The sequence below is a fragment of the Anomaloglossus baeobatrachus genome, chromosome 1 (genome assembly GCF_048569485.1).
Source record: "Anomaloglossus baeobatrachus isolate aAnoBae1 chromosome 1, aAnoBae1.hap1, whole genome shotgun sequence".
Lineage (NCBI taxonomy): Eukaryota > Metazoa > Chordata > Amphibia > Anura > Aromobatidae > Anomaloglossus > Anomaloglossus baeobatrachus.
This window is the reverse complement of record NC_134353.1, coordinates 344,807,012-344,826,718: the sequence shown is the minus strand read 5'-3', so window position 1 is coordinate 344,826,718 and position 19,707 is coordinate 344,807,012. Positions and strand designations below refer to the sequence as shown.

Sequence of the window (19,707 nt, the reverse complement as noted above, 5' to 3'; positions counted from 1 at the left end):
AAACATATTTTGACCTATGAAACTTTGGCAGTTAAAGCACTAGGGTTCTTCAGCGCTAGAGTGGCACTTTAAATGTAAGCCTGCCCCAAGTATTATACTCATCTGTTGCCATCTTCCTCCCCAGCCCAGAACTGCCCCAGCACTGTGGCGCCATCTTGTGCTCGTAACATTTGACTGGCTGGAAGTAAGAAGTTACGTCAAGATTACTCATTGTGACTCTAATCAGCCAGAATATGACTCTCACAGAGTTGTATTGAATTGTGAGGGCTCCAGTGCGTTCAATGAAACACTGGAGCTGCCGGCAAGTCACAAATGACCGGAAACTGACGGGAGTGACGCTGTAAAGAGATGAAGATGGCAGCAGGTGAGTATAAGATAGAGGATTTAGATTTAAAGCACCACTCCAGCGGTGTAATTTAAAAAAAAAAAAATGCTGGAGTGGTGCTTTAAATTACCGAGACAGTGATATTTTTGTCACCGTTTTCAGAAAAAATTATTGGCTAGTATTTGGCCAACGAGAGGCTGCACCACTTCATACTTTGTGGCATTTTTTTCTCTGTTGTTCAGACTTCTATATTATTGATGATAGATGTTCCATAATTTTAGTCCCATTTTCTTCTTTTTCCCTTTCCTTCGTTATCTCCACTTTCCTGTTGTCTATTTTCTTTTCTCAAGGTTACACATCTCACGTTTCAATAAGAAATTGGACTTTGACAGTGAAAAAGTTCAACAAATGCGGTTAATTATTTTAGGTATTTTCTTTGACTGTGCTTGTTTTGTTATGTACTTTTTATTTCATTCTGTTCAATGAAGTCCTTTTTATTAAAAATCTTAAAGCTAAAAAAAAAATATATGTAAAAGAAAACCTTTTAAAATCTGACATCCAATATGCATCTGTTAATCTGTTAATGCATCAAATCTAAAAAAACAAACAAACCAACTTAACCCCTTCAGCCCCGGGGCACTTTCCGTTTTTGCGTTTTTGTTTTTTGCTCCCCTTCTTCCGAGAGCCGTAACTTTTTTATTTTTCCGTCAATCTTGCCATATGAGGGCTTGTTTTTTGCGGGACAAGTTGTACTTTTAAATGAAACCATAAGTTTTACCATATGGTGTACTGGAAAGCAGCAAAAAAATTCCAAGTGTGGAAAAATTGCAAAAAAAGTGTGATGGCACAATAGTTTTTGGGATGTTTTATTCACGGTGTTCACTATATGGTAAAACTGATGTGTGGGTATGATACCTGAGGTCGGTGCGAGTTTGTAGACACCAAACATGTATAGGTTTACTTGTATCTAAGGGGTTAAAAAAAATTCACAAGTTTGTCCAATAAAAGTGGCGCACGTTTTGCGCCATTTTCCGAAACACGTAGCGTTCTTATTTTTTGGGATCTATGGCTCAGTGACGGCTTATTTTTTGCGTCTCGAGCTGATGTTTCTAATGGTAGCATTTTTGCGCAGATGCTACGTTTTGATCGCCTGTTATTACATTTTGCGTAAAACTTGCGGCGACCAAAAAACGTAATTTTGGCGTTTGGAATTTTTTTGCCACTACGCCGTTTACCAATCAGATTAATTGATTTTATATTTTGATAGATCGGGCATTTCTGAACGCGGCGATACCAAATATGTGTATATTTATTTATTTTTTAACCCTTTAATTTTCAATGGGGGGAAAGGGGGGTGATTTGAACTTTTAGGTTTTTTGTTTTTTTTTTAATTTTTTAAAACTTTTTTTTTACTTTTTTTATTTTATTTTACTAGTCCCCCTAGGGGGCTATAGCGATCAGCAATCCGATTGCTGATCGCTATCTGCTGATTACAGCTATACCGCTGTAAACAGCAGAAATAGTCACTTTCTTTCTTCCTCTGCTCCGTGCCGAGGAAGAATGAAAGTGAAACTTCGTAGCACCAGGCGTCATCACATGACCCTGTGCTACGATGGCAACCACCGAACGTCACGTGATCACTCACGTGACGTCCGGAGGGGGCGGCGGTAAGTAAAAAAGATGGCCGCGCGCATATAGATCTCGCTGCCAGACTTTGGCAGCGAGATCTAAGGGGTTAATGTTCCGGGTGGAATGCGATTCCACTCGGAACATGTAGGCACACATGTCAGCTGTTGAAAACAGCTGATATGTGTGCCGATCCACGCCGCCTGCCCGCGGTAGGGGGCGGGGCTTACCGGGACACGATCCATGACGGATATATCCGTCCATGGTCGTGAAGGGGTTAAGCAGACATCGGGACTTCAGAGCAGGAGAAGGACTTGGGTATTCTCATTACAAATAAGCTGAGCAGCAGCACTCAATGTCAAGCAGCAGCTGCTAAAGCAAACTAGATTTTAGGGTGTATAAAAAGAGAGATTAGATCTCGTGATCCCAACGTATTGTTACCCTTCTATAAATCACTTGTAAGGCCAGATCTGGAATATGGGATCCGGTTTTGGGGTCCACATTTTATTAAGGACATTCAGAAGTTAGAGTCAGTTCAAAGGCGGCTAACTAGATTATTGCAAGGAATGGAAGGCCTCCCATATGATGACAGGTTGAAAAGTTAGCTATGTTTAGCTTAGAAAAAAAGACGTCTCAGAGGAGATCTCATTTATATGTATAAATACAAGTGTGGTCAATATAAAGGACTGGCACATGATTTATTTCTTCCAAGGACAATACTAAGGACCAGGGGCACTCACTGCGAGTGGAAGAAAAGCGATTCCGACAGCTAAATAGGAAAGGGTTTTTTACAGTTAGAGCAGTCAGACTGTGGAATGCCCTACCACAAGAGGTAGTAATGGCAGACACTATAACAGCTTTTAAAAAAGGGCTGGATGATTTCTTCAGTACACACAACATTGTTGGTTATAAGTGACTTAGGGACAAAATGTAGAACTGGTGGAGGAAGGTTGAACTAGAGGGACCTAGGTCTTTTTTCAACCTGAGTAAATATGTAATTATGTGACGGGATTACTGCAGGCTCGGTGCCGGAGCCTGCGTTAACCATAGGGAGGCAACCAAGGATGTACCAGTACGTCTTTGGTCGAAAAGGGGTTAAAGATAATCTGTCTTCAGGGTTTGCATAGTAAACTAAAGGTATGACCATAACGGTGCTGTTATATTGATTTAATACATACAGTGAAGGAAATAATTATTTGATCCCTTGCTGGTTTTGCCACCAAATATTAAGTCTTGTTTGCCAGAGGAATCAAATACTTATTTCTCTCTGCAAAATGCAAATACATTTATATAATTTATACAATTTGATTTTCTGGATTTTATTTTGGATATTCTATCTCTCACTGTTAAAATGAGCCTACTTTTAAAATTATAGACTGTTCATGTCTTTGTCAGAGGGCAAACTTACAAATCAGCAAGGGATCAAATAATTATTTCCTTCGCTGTACCTTCAGTGAATAAATCCATAGCCTGTGTGTTGGTCTTTTTGTTTTTTTTTTTTCTTAAATAATGATTAGAAGTTTTGATCTCCATGCCTCGGGATGGGCTTTTCGGACGGACCTATGGGTAGGGTCTTCGGCTCTGCCCCTCCTCTACCTCTTGTGTCTTTATCGTCTTCCTTTATTAAATTTTGAGCTGGCACTGTTCTAGCTGAGGGCGGTGCTTATACAGACTGCTTTCGCGGTGGGCTTCTGTAAAATAGCACTATTGGCAGTGCATGCACCGATTGAGATCTCAGCTTGTCATTGATGAAGACACCAGAGCTGTGGATTTCTTCACTGAAGGTATGTATTAAATTAGCATAACAGCACCATTATGGTCATACCTTTAGTTTAATATCAAAGCCAAAGAAAAAGAGAAAAAAAACGCATAACAGGTCACAATAACAACTTTTATTATTAAAACATGTGACAGAAATTGGATACAGAAAAAAAGTGTGGTGACGCCCCCTTTATCTGTAACCAATTTCTGTCACATGATTTAATAATAATAGTATTATGACCTGTTATGCATTTTTTTCTCTTTTTCTTTGGTTTTGATTTATAATCCGTATGGTCTGTACTGCATCCTAACCCATGCACTCAGTATGCTCCATACTTACACACTACGTACTCCTATTTATGTTGTGAATGTTCGTTTTTTTCGAAAGATTGAAAGGGAACCTGTCACCAGTTTTGGGGCCTATAAGCTGCGGCCACCACCACTGGGCTCTTATATACAGCATTCTAACATGCTGTATATAAGAGCCCAGGCCGCTGTGTAGAACATAAACACTTTATAATACTTACCTAAACGGTCGCTGCGGTGCAGTTGGGTCATATGGGCGTCTTCGTTCTCCGGTGACGGCGTCTCGTCTTTTGGCCATCTTTGTCGTCCTTCTTCTGAAGCTGGGGTGCATGACGCGTTCTACGTCATTCACACTTGCCAGCATTGAGGTCCTGCGCAGGCGCACTTTGATCTGCCCTGAGCAGGGCAGATTAAAGTATTGTAGTGCGCCTGGGCGGGACCGGTGAGTGCACACAGGCTTCAGAAGAAGGACAAAGATGGCCGAAAAAGGCATCGGCACCAGAGAGCGGAGTCGCCCATATGGCCCAACTCCGCTGCAGTGACCGTTTAGGTGAGTATTATAAAGTGATTTTTTTCGTTCTACACAGCGGCCTGGGCTCTTATATATAGCATGTTAGAATGCTGTATATAAGAGCCCACTGGTGGTGGCAGCCACAGCTTATAGGCCCCAAATCTGGTGACAGGTTCCCTTTAATCAGTCTTTAGTTTAATATGCATAAGCATGATGGCAGGTTTCTTTAAAGGCATTGGGCACCACTTTACATGTCTGTTCCATGTGAACTACCTGCCATAGATAGGCATTTCACTAAATATTTTTATTTGTCAAATCTTACTGTAAACTGAACTGCTTTTCTGGTCCCATGGTCTCTGGCTGAGAATATCCTGCTTCCTGTGGTGTCCTATAAACCTATAAATATGGTGGCTAATCAATGGGCCAATAGACACTAAATAATGGTGAAAGTAAACTGAGCGATTGTCAAAAATTAGCTGGAACACTAAACCTACAAATATGACTACACTCAAAAATAAAAATTATTAAGCTTTATAAGACATAAAAATAGCACAATCATATAGATATAACATTGCCATAAAGACAAAAACAAAGAGGAAAGGGATAATGGCAAAACATATACACAAAGTACTACGATAGATGAACAATCACCGTAATTAGATAGCTAATTGGATGTGTAACATACGCGCGGGGGTATAATAAATAATGCAGTAAGAGAAAAGTACTGAACTAATAGGAATACATGAAAAGTGCCAAGTGCAACCCCTATAGCAAATCCTGAAAAAATATCATGGCTATATGTAAACAAGTGTGGAGGAAAACATGCTGCATTTATAAAATGAATGTAGTGCATAGGAAAGGTAGCCAAAAAATAGACAAATAAATAAAAAACCCTTTATGCGGAACCAATAAGGTTGCGGCACACAGTATCTGGAATAATAAGCACAGGCATCTATGCTAAAGACTATGTGCAAAATAATATGGATAGTAAATAAAAAGCTGTGCAAAAAGGAACTGAGCAGCATGAATGATAAATAAGATACTGTGCCACCATAAATCACCTTAATGCTCGCGACATAGCTTTTTTCAAGGGGGCAAAATCAATACTCTTCTGTGTGTCTTACACATTCAATTGGCTATAACATATTATGATGATTGTTCATCTATTGTAGTGCTTTGTGTATATTTTTTGACATTATTCCTTACGTTCTTGCTTTTGTCTTTATGACAATCTGTATGTTTGTGCTATTTTTAATCTATATATATATAATTGCCTTATTCTGTCTGTCTGTCTGTCTTGCTCCAAAATTGTGTCCTTACGGTGACACAAAGCTGATTGGCCGCTGGGCTCGCCATGGCCCCGCCCCCCTGCACGGATTGGCCGCTCGCCTCACCTCGGCTCCGCCCCCCCACGGATTGGTCGCTCGCCTCGGCCTGGCCCCGCCCTCCACATGGATTGGCCGCTCGCCCCGGCCCTCCGCACGCATCGCCAGACATAACCTTGCGCTGCTGGGATCGTGACAGAACCGGTGTACGCTGGTAACCATTATACACATCGGGTAACTAAGGTCCCTTAGTTACCCGATGTGTATCATAGTTACCAGTGTACACCGGCTCCGTCACGATCCCAGCAGCGCCAGACATAACCTTGCGATGCTGGGATTGTGACGGAGCCGGTGAACGCTGGTAACCATTATACACATCGGGTAACTAAGGTCCCTTAGTTACCCGATGTGTATCATAGTTACCAGCGTACACCGGCTCCCGGTACACATGTGCAGGGAGCCGGCATTATACTCCTCTCCCCCCAGGACTACTCCTCCTATTATAGTCCTCCTATTATACTCCTCTCTGAGTATAATAGGAGAACTATTATAGCATGGGGGATGGAGCACGATGGGGTGCGCAGCATGGGGGATGTAGCACGATGGGGAGTGCGCAGCATGGGGGATGGAGCACGATGGGGGGTGCGCAGCATCGGGGAGGGAGCACGATGGGGAATGCGCAGCATAGGGGATGGAGCACGATGGGGGGTGGGCAGCATGGGGGATGGAGGACGATGGGGGGTGTGCAGCATGGAGGATGGAGCACGATGGGGAGTGCGCAGCATGGGGGATGGAGCACGATAGGGAGTGCGCAGCATGGGGGATGGAGCACGATGGGGGGTGTGCAGCATGGAGAATGGAGTACGATGGGGAGTGTGCAGCATGGAGGATGGAGCACGATGGGGAGTGCGCAAGCATGGGGGATGGAGCACGATAGGGAGTGCGCAGCATGGGGGATGGAGCACGATGGGGGTGCGCAGCATCGGGGAGGGAGCACGATGGGGAATGCGCAGCATAGGGGATGGAGCCCGATGGGGGGTGGGCAGCATGGGGGATGGAGCACGATGGGGGGTGCGCAGCATGGGGGATGGGGCACGATGGGGGGTGCGCAGCATGGGGGATGGAGCACGATGGGAGGTGCACACCTCCCCCCAACACACACACACAACACACCACACACACACTGGGGACCACAAACACCGCCATACACAGACACCCACACACACAGACAACGCCGCACACACACAACACCCAACACACAAACACTGCGGCATACATAAATATACGCACATACCGCACAACACACACATTGCACAAAACATACCTCCCCCCAAAACACAGCACACCCACACAAACCGCGCAACACACACACACACAACGCTACAGACACACAGCGCTCCACAAACAACGCAACACACATACAACACCGCTCTCACCCCCCGCCACACCCAGACAACACCCAGAACATGTACAGTGCCCTACACAAACACTTGGTAACTACACACAACAACATCTATATATATATATATATAACAAAAATCATACATGAACTACACAATACGTAAATTCTAGAATACCCGATGCGTAGAATCGGGCCACCTTCTAGTAAAGATTATAAATGTTTATACATTTTTAAGTATAGTCATATTTGTAGGTTTCCTTTGTTGTCATGTCAGATTCTGCCTCACTTCTGGGCTTTGGACACTGACAGGCTGGGCAAGGCTTGCTGTGTGGGTAGGCGGGGAAGCACTCAGCAGAGCTCACTTGATATCTGTGAAGGCTGGTAGCTATCCCTTTAGACCCAGCTCTCCCTGCAGACCTAGATCTCTCTCTTATATGTGCAGTACAGACCAAAAGTTTAGACACACCTTCTCATTCAAAGAGTTTTCTTTATTTTTGTGACTCTGAAAATTGTAGATTCACATTGAAGGCATCAAAACTATGAATTAACACATGTGGAATGAAATACTTAACAAAAAAGTGCGAAACAACTGAACATATGTGTTATATTCTAGGTTCTTCAAAGTAGCCACCTTTTGCTTTGATTACTGCTTTGCACAGTCTTGGCAATCTCTTCATGAGCTTCCAGAGGTAGTCACCGGAAATGGTTTTCACTTCACAGGTGTGCCCTGTCAGGTTTAATAAGTGTGATTTCTTGCCTTATAAATGGGGTTGGGATCATCAGTTGTGTTGTGCAGAAGTCTGGTGGATACACTGATAGTCCTACTGAATAGACTGTTAGAATTTGTATTATGGCAAGAAAAAAGCAGCTAAGTAAAGAAAAACGAGTGGTCATCATTACTTTAAGAATGTCAGTCTGAAAAATTGGGAAAACTTTAAAAGTGTCCCCAAGTGCAATGGCAAAAACCATCAAACGCTTCAAAGAAACTGGCTCACATGAGGACCACCCCAGGAAAGGAAGACCAAGAGTCACCTCTGCTGCGGAAGATAAGTTTATCCGAGTCACCAGCCTCAGAAATCACAGGTTAACAGCAGCTCGGATTAGAGACCAGGTCAATGCCACACAGAGTTCTAGCAGCAGACACATCTCTAGAACAACTGTTAAGAGGAGACTTTGTGCAGCAGGCCTTCATTGTAAAATAGCTGCTAGGAAACCACTGCTAAGGACAGGCAACAAGCAGAAGAGACTTGTTTGGGCTAAAGAACACAAGGAATGGACATTAGACCAGTGGAAATTTGTGCTTTGGTCTGATGAGTCCAAATTTGAAATCTTTGGATCCAACCACCGTGTCTGTGCAATGCAGAAAAGGTGAACGGATGGACTCTACATGCCTGGTTCCCACTGTGAAGCATGGAGGAGGAGGTGTGATGGTGTGGGGGTACTTTGCTGGTGACACTGTTGGGGATTTATTCAAAATTGAAGGCATACTGAACCAGCATGGCTACCACAGCATCTTGCAGCGGCATGCTATTCCATCCGGTTTGCGTTTAGTTGGACCATCATTTATTTTTCAACAGGACAATGACCCCAAACACACCTCCAGGCTGTGTAAAGGCTATTTGTCTAAGAAGGAGAGTGATGGGGTGCTATGCCAGGTGACCTGGCCTCCACAGTCACCAGACCTGAACCCAATCGAGATGGTTTGGGGTGAGCTGGACCGCAGAGTGAAGGCAAAAGGGCCAACAAGTGCTAAGCATCTCTGGGAACTCCTTCAAGACTGTTAGAAGACTATTTCCGGTGACTACCTCTTGAAGCACATCAAGAGAATGCCAAGGGTGTGCAAAGCAGTAATCAAAGCAAAAGGTTGGTACTTTGAAGAACCTAGAATATAAGACATATTTTCAGTTGTTTCACACTTTTTTTGCTAAGTATTTCATTCCACATGTGTTAATTCATAGTTTTGATGCCTTCAATGTGAATCTACAATTTTCAGAGTCATAAAAATAAAGAAAACTCTTTGAATGAGAAGGTGTGTCCAAACGTTTGGTCTGTACTGTATGTATACAGTATACATGTACTCACACTGCTGTGTAATGCCCTGTGTAATGTATATACACTCTGCTATATTCCCTTTATATTGTTAATACATTCAGATCTCTTACTTATATACAATATATTGCGACTACATCAGTGCCCCCAAATCAAAGAACTCAAGATGCAATACTGACGCACTGAGAGCTGCTTGAGATAAAGTTCTGTGCACCCGTAATAGTTTAACAATGACCAAGATAAAGCATGCAAAGAATCTTCTCACTATTAGTATAATGAGGACAACTGTTTAACAAGCAATGTTATACATCACAAACCACTGCTTAATAGACAATTCCACACTAAAGACAACTGCTTAACACGCAATGAAATTTATTCACCATATTTATGCACCAAATGTGGATCTCTTGGCATAAAATCACATGAAAACCACATGAGATGATGCAGTTTTTATGTATTTTTTTGCGAGGAGATGCTGATTTAGGTCAGTAATATGGTGTATCAATTTCAGCACCAAATCTGCATCTCTTGGCAAAAAAACCCACGGTTTTCTGCCAGGAGATGCAGGTCTGTGAACTCCGTAACCTCACCTGAGGTGAGGTCAGAGAGTTTATTGAGGTCACCTGAGGTCAGGCTACCTACAGTCACAGATGAAGGACAGTGGGAACCTCCAGCTATGACCGCAAAAAAACTGAGTGACGTCACCGCGCTTCGCTGTGGCTCAATCATTATCTGCCTGAAACCACAGCATGCGGACATGTTCTTTACCTGCACACTGTGCCTTCAGTAATGTAGCAGAGCTGGAATCGTCGTGGGACCGCATGTGGATTACGTTGCAACTGGGTATTTTTGAGGTTAGTAAAGGGGATAAAGAGGGTGTGGTTTTTTGTATTTTATTTCAAATAAAGGTTTTCTTTATGTGTTTTGTGTTTTATTTATTCTCACAGATTTGTAATGGGGGAATCTCATAGATGTCTCCCATTGCTAATCTAGGGTTTAGTGACAGATGTGAGCTGTCATTAACACCTTATTACCCTGATTGCCACCGTAGCCAGGTAAAGTTCCGAGATTGTTGCATCTAATGGATGCAACAATTATGGGTGGCTGAAGGCTGCAATTATTAGGTTGAGGGATGGGGCTGCAATAACCAAGGGCCTCCCCAGCCTAAAAATACTGTATTGGTTATCATAATATGGGGGGACCCTAGGCCAATTTTTTTTACTTATTTATTTTTACACAATGCTAGGGACACACACAGCGCCTGTCATTCCAAGTAGTCATACACGCCGTCACACATGGAGGGGACGTGGCCTGCTGCAACCAATCAGAGACACCAGGACTGCCGGTGGGTGGGGGAAGCAGTGATTATGCATGAGGTTAATGAGTGACCCCGGATATATTGTTACCGCTGCGCCAGAGACTGGTAAGCATAATGTGCTTGCTCTAATCCCACTATCCCTTCTACCACAATTTTAAAGCACAGGATTCTGGTCCCCACAGACTTAAATGGAGAAAAGCGTCCAGGCAGATATCCGGGATTAATTCGGGGCTAGAACTGTGTTTGTTTTTTCAACTTGATTAGACCCGCCGATCCTGGGTATCTGTAATTCTGCCCATCACTAGTAATAACAGTATGTCCTAATGTTATGTAATGGGGCAGCATGGTGGCTTTGCAGCACTGGGGCCCTGGGTTCTAATCACAACAAGAAGAACATCTACAAGGAGTTTGTAGGTTTTCCCCATGTTTGCGTGGGTTTCCTCAGATTCTCCAGCTTCCTCCCATAATCTAAAGATATACGGAAAGGGAATTTAAATTGTGAGCTCCAAAAGGAAAAGTGATACCTATGTCTGTAATGTACTGTGAAATATGTAGGCACTATTGGGTGCAAAATGTGTTTCCCATTAACCTAGTCCCATACTTCCAGCTGCCATGGCAATTGTTCAGTACCACAAGCTCATGTGGCTGTAATGGGGTAAGAGATGAAGCCCTCTCTTTTTGTATAATAATTTAATGGCAGCCATCGCATCAGAATGTCAACTGGATATTGTGGGCATATTTTTTTCCTTATAACAATGATTGATTATTGCCACAATCGTGACAACCCGTGACAACAACTGCATTCTTTTATCTGCCTAAAAAGATGGACAATATCACAAAAGTGCATATATGGAGTCCGCTTAACTCTGTTTATGTCATAAAGAATGGTTTCTTAGGGATTCGGGTGAAAACGCTGGATGGAAGACATCAAATCATTGCTGAATGCAGAGTGTACTTGGCCCAAGATGTTGGAGGCCTGTATTAAGAGGTGGGACATCACAATGCATTTTGCTACATTGTTATGTAGCACCCACGGAGCAGGGGTTGCAACACTCGTCGCCGGGTCGGTGATGTCGGGTCTGGGATGTCACGAGTGGCCCTGCCTGGCTTCGTGGCCCCGAGGTGTACACCAAAAGGGGATGGATGGGATGATGGGAACAAAGGATGTTGGGAGTAGTAGTTGTCTTGTGATGCCACCTGAGGTATGCGGCCAGCGATTAGCTGCCGCTGCGGTCGCTGTCCTCTGGGACGGGTGGTGTCGCAGGTAGGATAGTTCAGCTTCCCGAAGGTGAAGCTAGGCCCCAGAGAGGATGATGGAGGTAGTAGTGGCCGTTGGCTCAAGCCGATCCCAGATCCTTCGGAGGTCAGTACCGGTGTGGTAGTCTGTAGGCCCTTCCCCCTTTGCGCTTCTAGTGTTGAAACCACGTGGCCTGAAGCTGCTTGGGGACCCTGGTTCTTCTAATTCGATTCCTGTCCCATGTGCAGGTGGCGCAGATACACTGTGGGGTCTGACTGTAATCACAACTCCGGACCCTATGTGTCACTGTGCTCTGGGATGTGGTGGTGGCCAGAGGGACGTGGAATCCCCCTGTCCCGGCAGATTCTGGTGGTCCAACGTAGAGTATGTTCCACCCTAGGGCTCTGCACCCTGCACTGTGCCGGTTCGGAGGGAGCAATGACGCTCTCCCCTCAGCAACTTTGTTTTTCTCCTTTGTCCTACAGCAGCTACCAGTGATGAGCTCCTGTCTTGTCGCCTCCCAGAACTCAACTGCTTTCCCTGTGTGGGGCTCCTCCCACAAAGGGGAACTTTGTGGCTGCTCCTCCCTTGGGTCCCTGTCGCTAGTAGATGGAAGCCTCGGTGTTTGGATAGCAACCTTAAGACCTGACTCTAGCCTGGTCCCCAGTGGGGAGAGCAACCTACGGTGTGTATTGAATGAAATGGATGTGATCCCTGCATTGACCTCCACTGGACCCGGGATAAGTACCTCACCTTAAGCGAGCTGCAGTATTCTGTGGCGACTGAAGCCTCAGGGGCGCCACAGTTACCTTGTAAACGTTAGCAGCGTTTTTATTCCACAATTACCATGCATATTAGTAGAGCATTTATATTAAATCTAATATTGGAAATACAATTGGTAGAATTTTTCTTTTATCAGTCATGTGGCACAAACACAGATACACATGGTTTACCTTTTCTTGCTTTTTGTCTGTGTAAAGAAATAGTTTTGTTCCTCGCAGCTCAGTCCAGTACTTGGCTTCCTAGAAACAAAAAAAAATGTTTTCTAACTATATTGAAGAATAAATATGATACAAGCATGTATTCTACATCGCAACGAATAAATTGTTTTGATAGTGACAAATATTGGTGCCTACTGGAAACAAAAGAACATATTAATCAATGTATTTGTAGTTTTTTTTCTGCTCAATACAAAAAATTTAGGGGTTCTGGCTAAACCTATTATTTCTGAAGTGGCTATGCCATTCTTGTGCATGAAAAGGTGAGCAGGATTTCAAATCTGCACCAAGTGCGATGTATTAACTGAAGATTTTAGATAGCTTTCTTGATAACAACGTGCACACTAGGCCTGCTAATCATCAGACGTGCTGGGGATGTTGGCGTGTACAAGAATGTTTTCATGGCAAGTGGCCATTGACTACCGTTGTGGCCACTAGACCAGGATTCTGCAAATCTTTTGCTCAACATATGATGTAAGAATTCATATATGGAGCCTATAGTTTGCTATAGGTGCACACTAAACCCTTGCTTCCTCTGATTTCATACGGAAGCACACAGAGATTTTATTTTCTCTTTAGCTTGCTCCACCAGCTGATGTAACATTGAGATATTCTTTGCTAAAAGCATTGCTTTAGGAGAGAATTTTTTTCTGCACCAGACTATGGTTCAATAATTCGGAACATAGGAGCTGCAAGTACTGTACCACCATAGATTTTCGGTATACGTACCTTTATTATGTGCATGATGTTACAAACTGTGTAAAATGACATGAGGAGGTGTCAGCATCAGTTAAAAGGGTCGTTAACTACTAGACAACCCCTTTTGGGCTGGAGCACTCACATGACAAACAATGTCACGAGATCACCAGCGTAGCAGAACAGCAGCATCAGGCTTGTAAGTATGCTTTTTTTATTTATGCTGCACATTAGGGACATTCAAAAGATGTTGTTCAGTAGAGGACAATTCCTTTAAGACGTAGCACTGACATAGAAGTGTACTACAGATTGGCAAAGAACTGGTTCAATTACAATGAAGTAGAGGTGCTGCATTGGCCTCCACAGTCCGCAGACCTCAACCCAATTGAAAACTTTGTAAAAAACTTTACTCACCTTCTTCAGCCCTGCTGTATCTGCTGTTGCTGTCACTTGCTTCCGACCGCCACGCATTATGCTCATTGCATATTCACTTCACTGCGGCCGGAAGCAGCAGCGGGGAGTCGGCAGGACCGGAGACCGAAGATCAGCACCACGGACAGCAATGCCAGGGACAGGTGAGCAGAAAGTTCCTGTTCTCTGTGTGTTATCACGGAGAACACACGTGTGCCATAAATACGGCTCACTGAGGACAATACGCACCTTTGACACGTCCGTGAAAAACGTGCATGATTTTCACGGATGTGTGAAAGAGACCTAAAATGAAGGTAGTCTCACATTCAAATCTGAAGTGGATAGTGAGATATGGATGGAGAAATATGGAGTATGCAAGTCAAACTTCAAAACATAGTTACCCATGTTCTTCTCAATGTATGTATTATGTGTGTGTATTAATATACTCACCCACCGCTGTATTCTCTGGTATTCAGTGCACGTCTGATCCTCTTCTCAGTAGCATCACTATTCTTTAAACTCTCCGGATCACTTTATGCTCTATATGTGAGCTGTACGTCTCTTGTAAAATATAAGTCTATGGTGTATTGTTCTGACATTCCATAGGCTTTTATTGTAAAAGCCACTTCCGTTTCACACGGAGTTCAGTTTAATCCGGAGAGTCCAAAGAATGGTGACATCACTGAAAAGAAGAATGGAACAGTGCTGTATATAGTGAAAATGATGGTAGGCGAAAATATGTACACACACACACATACATACCTACATACATACAAACAACAATACATTCACATATATACAGATTAAATAAGAAATAACTTCATGGGAGTGCTTTTTTTAACCCCTTCACTACCTTTGAAGTAAACATACGTCAAAGGTAGTGTCCTTGCCTTTGATGTGGGATTTAGATGCCGAGCCTGCACCATTCCCCACACTGCTCTTTGCTCACTTCCTTCAAAGGCCCATAACTTTTATTTCTCAGTCCATATAGACATTAGGGGGCTTGTTGTAGGAGGAACAAGTTGTATTTATGAATAGTACCAATCATTTTATGACATAATGTACTAGGCACTAGAAGAAATTTCCAAGTGCAGTGAAATTGAAAAAAACTCACACAATTCTAACATTGTTTTTTCAGTCTGATTTTTCTGGCACACATTGCGTAGTAAACATTATCTGGCATCACAATTGTCCAGATATATGATTACAGCAAAAGCAAAACTTAGAAGTAAAAGAAAAAGTTGCAAATTTGTAAAAAAAATATATATATATTATTATATTGTGATTTTTTTTTTTTAATTTTTAATTTTTATATTGATGGGGCTATGTGAGCGTATTGAATCTTGCAGGGGTAGATCTAGGGTTGTTGAGAACTTATTTTTTACACTTTGAGCTAACATTTTTACTGGTACATTTTGGGGTAGATACAATGTTTTGATTGCATTTTATTGCAATGTTGCGGCAACGAAATACCCATAATTTTGCATGACTACTCCTGTGTATAGCAGATATCACAATCAACTATGAATGCCGATTTGAAGCCAGCATTCACAGTAGGATAGTGATGATAGGCACAGTGGTCATCAGCTAACCCCCAGCAATCATGAAAACCCATCAGAGCCCCGCGATAACGTGGAAGGCGCGCTGAAGAGCAAAATCAATGATGCCCTTCTTATCAGTGTGTGTTAAGTGCCACTGTCAGTAATTGACAGCGCCATTTAACTGGTCCACCCATGGCTGTCAGAGGCACTTGATGGCTGATTAAATCAGCCACCAAGTGCAAGGAAAGATGCAGGTGCAGCGTGTGAGCCTGCATCAAAGGCATGGACACGGACGATGATGTAAATGTACGTCATCGGTCATGAAGGAGTTAAATAAAGCTGTTTTGTTTTTGATATTTTCTGGTATTTTGCTTGCACAAAACTTTATTGATATAACCATATGCAGATTACATTAGTTTTTAAGTGATTCCACAGCAGAAACGTGTTTTTTTCCCACATGTAATGCACTTTCTTATTGACAAAAAAACTCAGCATACCTGTAAGAGAAATTAAGGGGAGAACAAGATACTGCATAGACCAGGAAGTACACCCAAGAGTTATATTAATAAATATGATTTTATTGAATTCCAAAAAGAGTTAAAACACAATTAAAAACATACAGCCCACATTAGGGTATCTCCATGAATCACAAAAAATGTTCAAAAATGTGCACTACAATCAAACAGTTGTGCAATAACATAGGTCATAATATCCTGACAAATATATGTGATAACATTGGAGTATGGGTCACCAACTCATCTATTATACCAGGCCAGATTTTTTCTAGAATAATAATCAGAGCACATCTCAACTGTGAGAGAGAGCTGACAGTTTAAAATAGCCCTAGCCAAGGTATATACTGACCAATGGTAAACCCAACTAAGCATATTAACTCCAGGCAGTGGAGACCCTGGGATACGCCCCACACGTATCGCCAATAGGCTTCATCAGGGACAAACAGTGGTGCAAAATTCAATTTCAAATCATCTTACGGTATATAGCATATATACATAGTTAAATGTGACCTATAATCACCTGTGTGCTCTGGTCCGGACCAGCTGGGGCAAGTAGTGCTCCACGTGTGCATAACGCAGGCCATGGTAACTCCAGCCCATGGTCGGCGCTGCACAGGTATCTGTCGGGCAGAATCAAGGTCCAGCAGAGGCAGAGAGGTCTCACAGGCAGCGCGTGCGCCGTACTGCCTGCCACGAGATCAGCGTCAGCGATTGTCATAGAGACAGGATGGGTGTAGACGAAGGAGGGTTATAGAACGCGCGTGCGCAGTACAGTGAGGGGTCACGGCGTCAGTAGTTGTCAGGGCAACATAGACAGAAGGAAGAGCGATCAAGCCGCAAATATGCACAAATATGTATGGGTCCCCCCCCCCCATTTCCTCTATTTCCCCCCTCATAGCAATGAGAGAGATCAAGATATTATGGATAGTTAAGCTGGAATAGAAAAACTAGTATTATTACATTTATATCCACAGATAGATTATAATACTTTGGAAAATATATATGTTATTATTAATACTCTTTTAGACAGAGTAAAGTACTATGGAGAGTATATACAGCGCATATTCTATTGAGATGTGATTCTGTGTGGTATACAGCCACTTAGTTCTGAGCAAATGGTTGAGCCCAGATGTCTTCAGGACAAACATAGTCCAGCCATATATCGCAAAAGGGCTAGTGCAGCATATTGCACAATCACATAACACTGTCTGTAAGGTAGAATGCTATAATTAATACCTTACTATACATTATGATTAGAAAGCTAGAGCTCGAAATCTAGCATACAATTTGTTATGTGATTATGATCAAATGATACACATTTCCCCTCCATGTATCAAACACAAAAATGTCCCATATCGGGTCCCTCCTTTATCTTCTTCTCCTGCCGTATCTCCGAATTCCATTAGTGCATAGATAGAATCCATTTTCTTAGGCATAAGAATTTTTTCTCCAATTTTTCTGAAGGAAACATATTGTTCAAATATCACTTCCAGTTCTTGAATCCAGGCAGTCATATCTCAGTATATTCAGATGGCGTGAATCATTGCAGGTGATGCATACATTATTCAACCCAGAAACCCTGTAAAGAGAAGTTCCTCGTTTAGTCCAAATGGTGTGATGGAATTCAATCTAAAAATCCATCTGGATTCCGTCTGAAGTAGCCACTTGTGGCAAGATCCCCCTCTTCCATTAATCTTGATTTTTTGTAGACCCAACACACGTATCCCTCTGGGGTTGGATTTGTGATGATAGAGGAAGTGGGTAGCTATAGGTGTAAGAGACTTACCCTTCTTTTGGTCCGAGGCTGCTAAATTAATGGTGGAAACATGCCAAACTGGCATCTTTTATAAAGTTAAAAAAAACAACAATTACAAACCAGATACAGGACGCATCCAGTTGGAGTTTTGAATACAAATTAAACAAAAGTAGGGAAATGGGATGGGATTGTATGGATATACATTGTTGTGGTTAATGAAAAACTTATTTAAATAGAAAGAAAAGTATTAAATGTGTCCCAGGTCAAGGATCAAAAATGAAATAAAGGAAATGAAATAAAGGATTAATGTAAAAAAGAACATAGATGTGTAAACAGGTTCCAGGAATGAAACGTGCAATAAAAGCGATTCAATGGTGACTCCAACAGATTCTTATTATTGTGTGGAATAGGGAGGTATGATAGGGATGGGTAAGAAGAGGGTGGTACCGAAATTAAAATCGGACAAATCGGATCACATTTGGCAAAGTACACAGTGACAATCGACTGCTCAGTTGTATACAATCACTTAAGATTCTGGTTAAAAAATTCCACTAGAAATAATCCAGTCCTGGTCTTTCCATGAGGGGAGAGTCAGTGTCATCCTACTTTTAGTCACAGTGTTCAATTATGCTAAAAAACACAAGTTCTATATAGGTTTTTCTATTCTAACAATACACTAAACTTGGCGCCGTTGCATTTCAACTTGCTACGTCCACAGTCTAACTCTGACAATTATAATCAGTGATTGTCTTTTGGTATCCGATGTTAAGTCAGGAAGTAATGGCTTGGTTTACTTGGACACAGTACTGAAGCGAATGTTCATTTCCCGGCCTCCGTCACCCAGTGCTTGACCGCGTAGTTTGACCCTTTCTTGGAAACAGAGCTCGATGTTCTGTCTTTGGTACTTGACCACGTAGTCTGGTCCTCCTCTGGGGGTGGTATTCAGTGTTCGGTCTTCGGGTTCCTCCTACAACAGTATATGCTATTAGGTCTTTGGGATCCTTTGGTGATGGTATGTGGTGTTCGGTTTTGGGGTTCCTCTGGCAACAGTAGTGTTCAAGTTTCCCTTGGACTTAGTAAACTTTCAGATGCTTCCATTACAGACGACATGGGCCTGCTCTGCTGTGTGTACGTCCTCTCCCCTGTGCGTTTTGGTGCCAACTCTGCTTCCTTGCTGCCAGCCTGGCTTTTATATTCTGTAACTGTACCCCAGTTGTTCCCTTCTAAAGGGGGCTTTACACGCTACGATATCATTAATGTTTTGTCATCGGGGTCAAGTTGTTAGTGACGCACATCCAGCGTCATTAACGATATCGCAGCGTGTGACACTGACCAGCGACCTTAAGCGACCTCAAAAATGGTGAAAATCGTTCACCATGGAGAGGTCGTCCCAAACTCAAAAATCGGTAAGGGTTGTTTATCCAGGTGGTTCATCGCTCATGCGGCAGCACACATCGCTATGTGTGACACCGCAGGAGCGAGGAACGTCTCCTTACCTGCCGCTGGCCACAATGAGGAAGGAAGGAGGTGGGCGGGATGTTACGTCCTGCTCATCTCCGCCCCTCCGCTTTGATTGGCCGGCCGCTTAGTGACGTTGCGGTGACGTCGCTGTGATGCCGAACGTCCATCCCCCTTGAAGGAGGGATTGTTCGGCAGTCACAGCGACGCCGCCGACCAGGTAAGTATGTGTGACGCTGCCGTAGCGATAATGGTCGCTATGGCAGCGATCACAAACAATCGCATGTGCGACAGGGGCGGGTACTTACACGCTCGCTATCGCTACAAATTGCTAGCGATATCGCTACCGTGTAAAGCCCCCTTAACTCTGCCCTTGAGGACACACATTACTTGTACTTCTGTTCCTGTTGGTTCTGGTTCACCAGCAGATGGCGGTGTTTATCTGCAAATGCTATGAGACATTGGATGTGGG

The 19,707-nt window shown here is 43.1% G+C and overlaps 1 protein-coding gene across 3 annotated transcripts in view; it reads right to left on the bottom strand.

The window, feature by feature from the left end:
* STAP1 (signal transducing adaptor family member 1) overlaps positions 1–19,707 on the bottom strand; it is a 180,219-nt gene that overhangs the window by 90,246 nt on the left and 70,266 nt on the right. For all 3 annotated transcript variants that reach the window (XM_075352391.1, XM_075352392.1, XM_075352393.1), the window contains one exon: positions 12,814–12,882. In XM_075352391.1, coding sequence (XP_075208506.1) covers positions 12,814–12,882 — 69 coding nt within the window. The remainder of the gene's footprint in view (positions 1–12,813; positions 12,883–19,707) is intronic.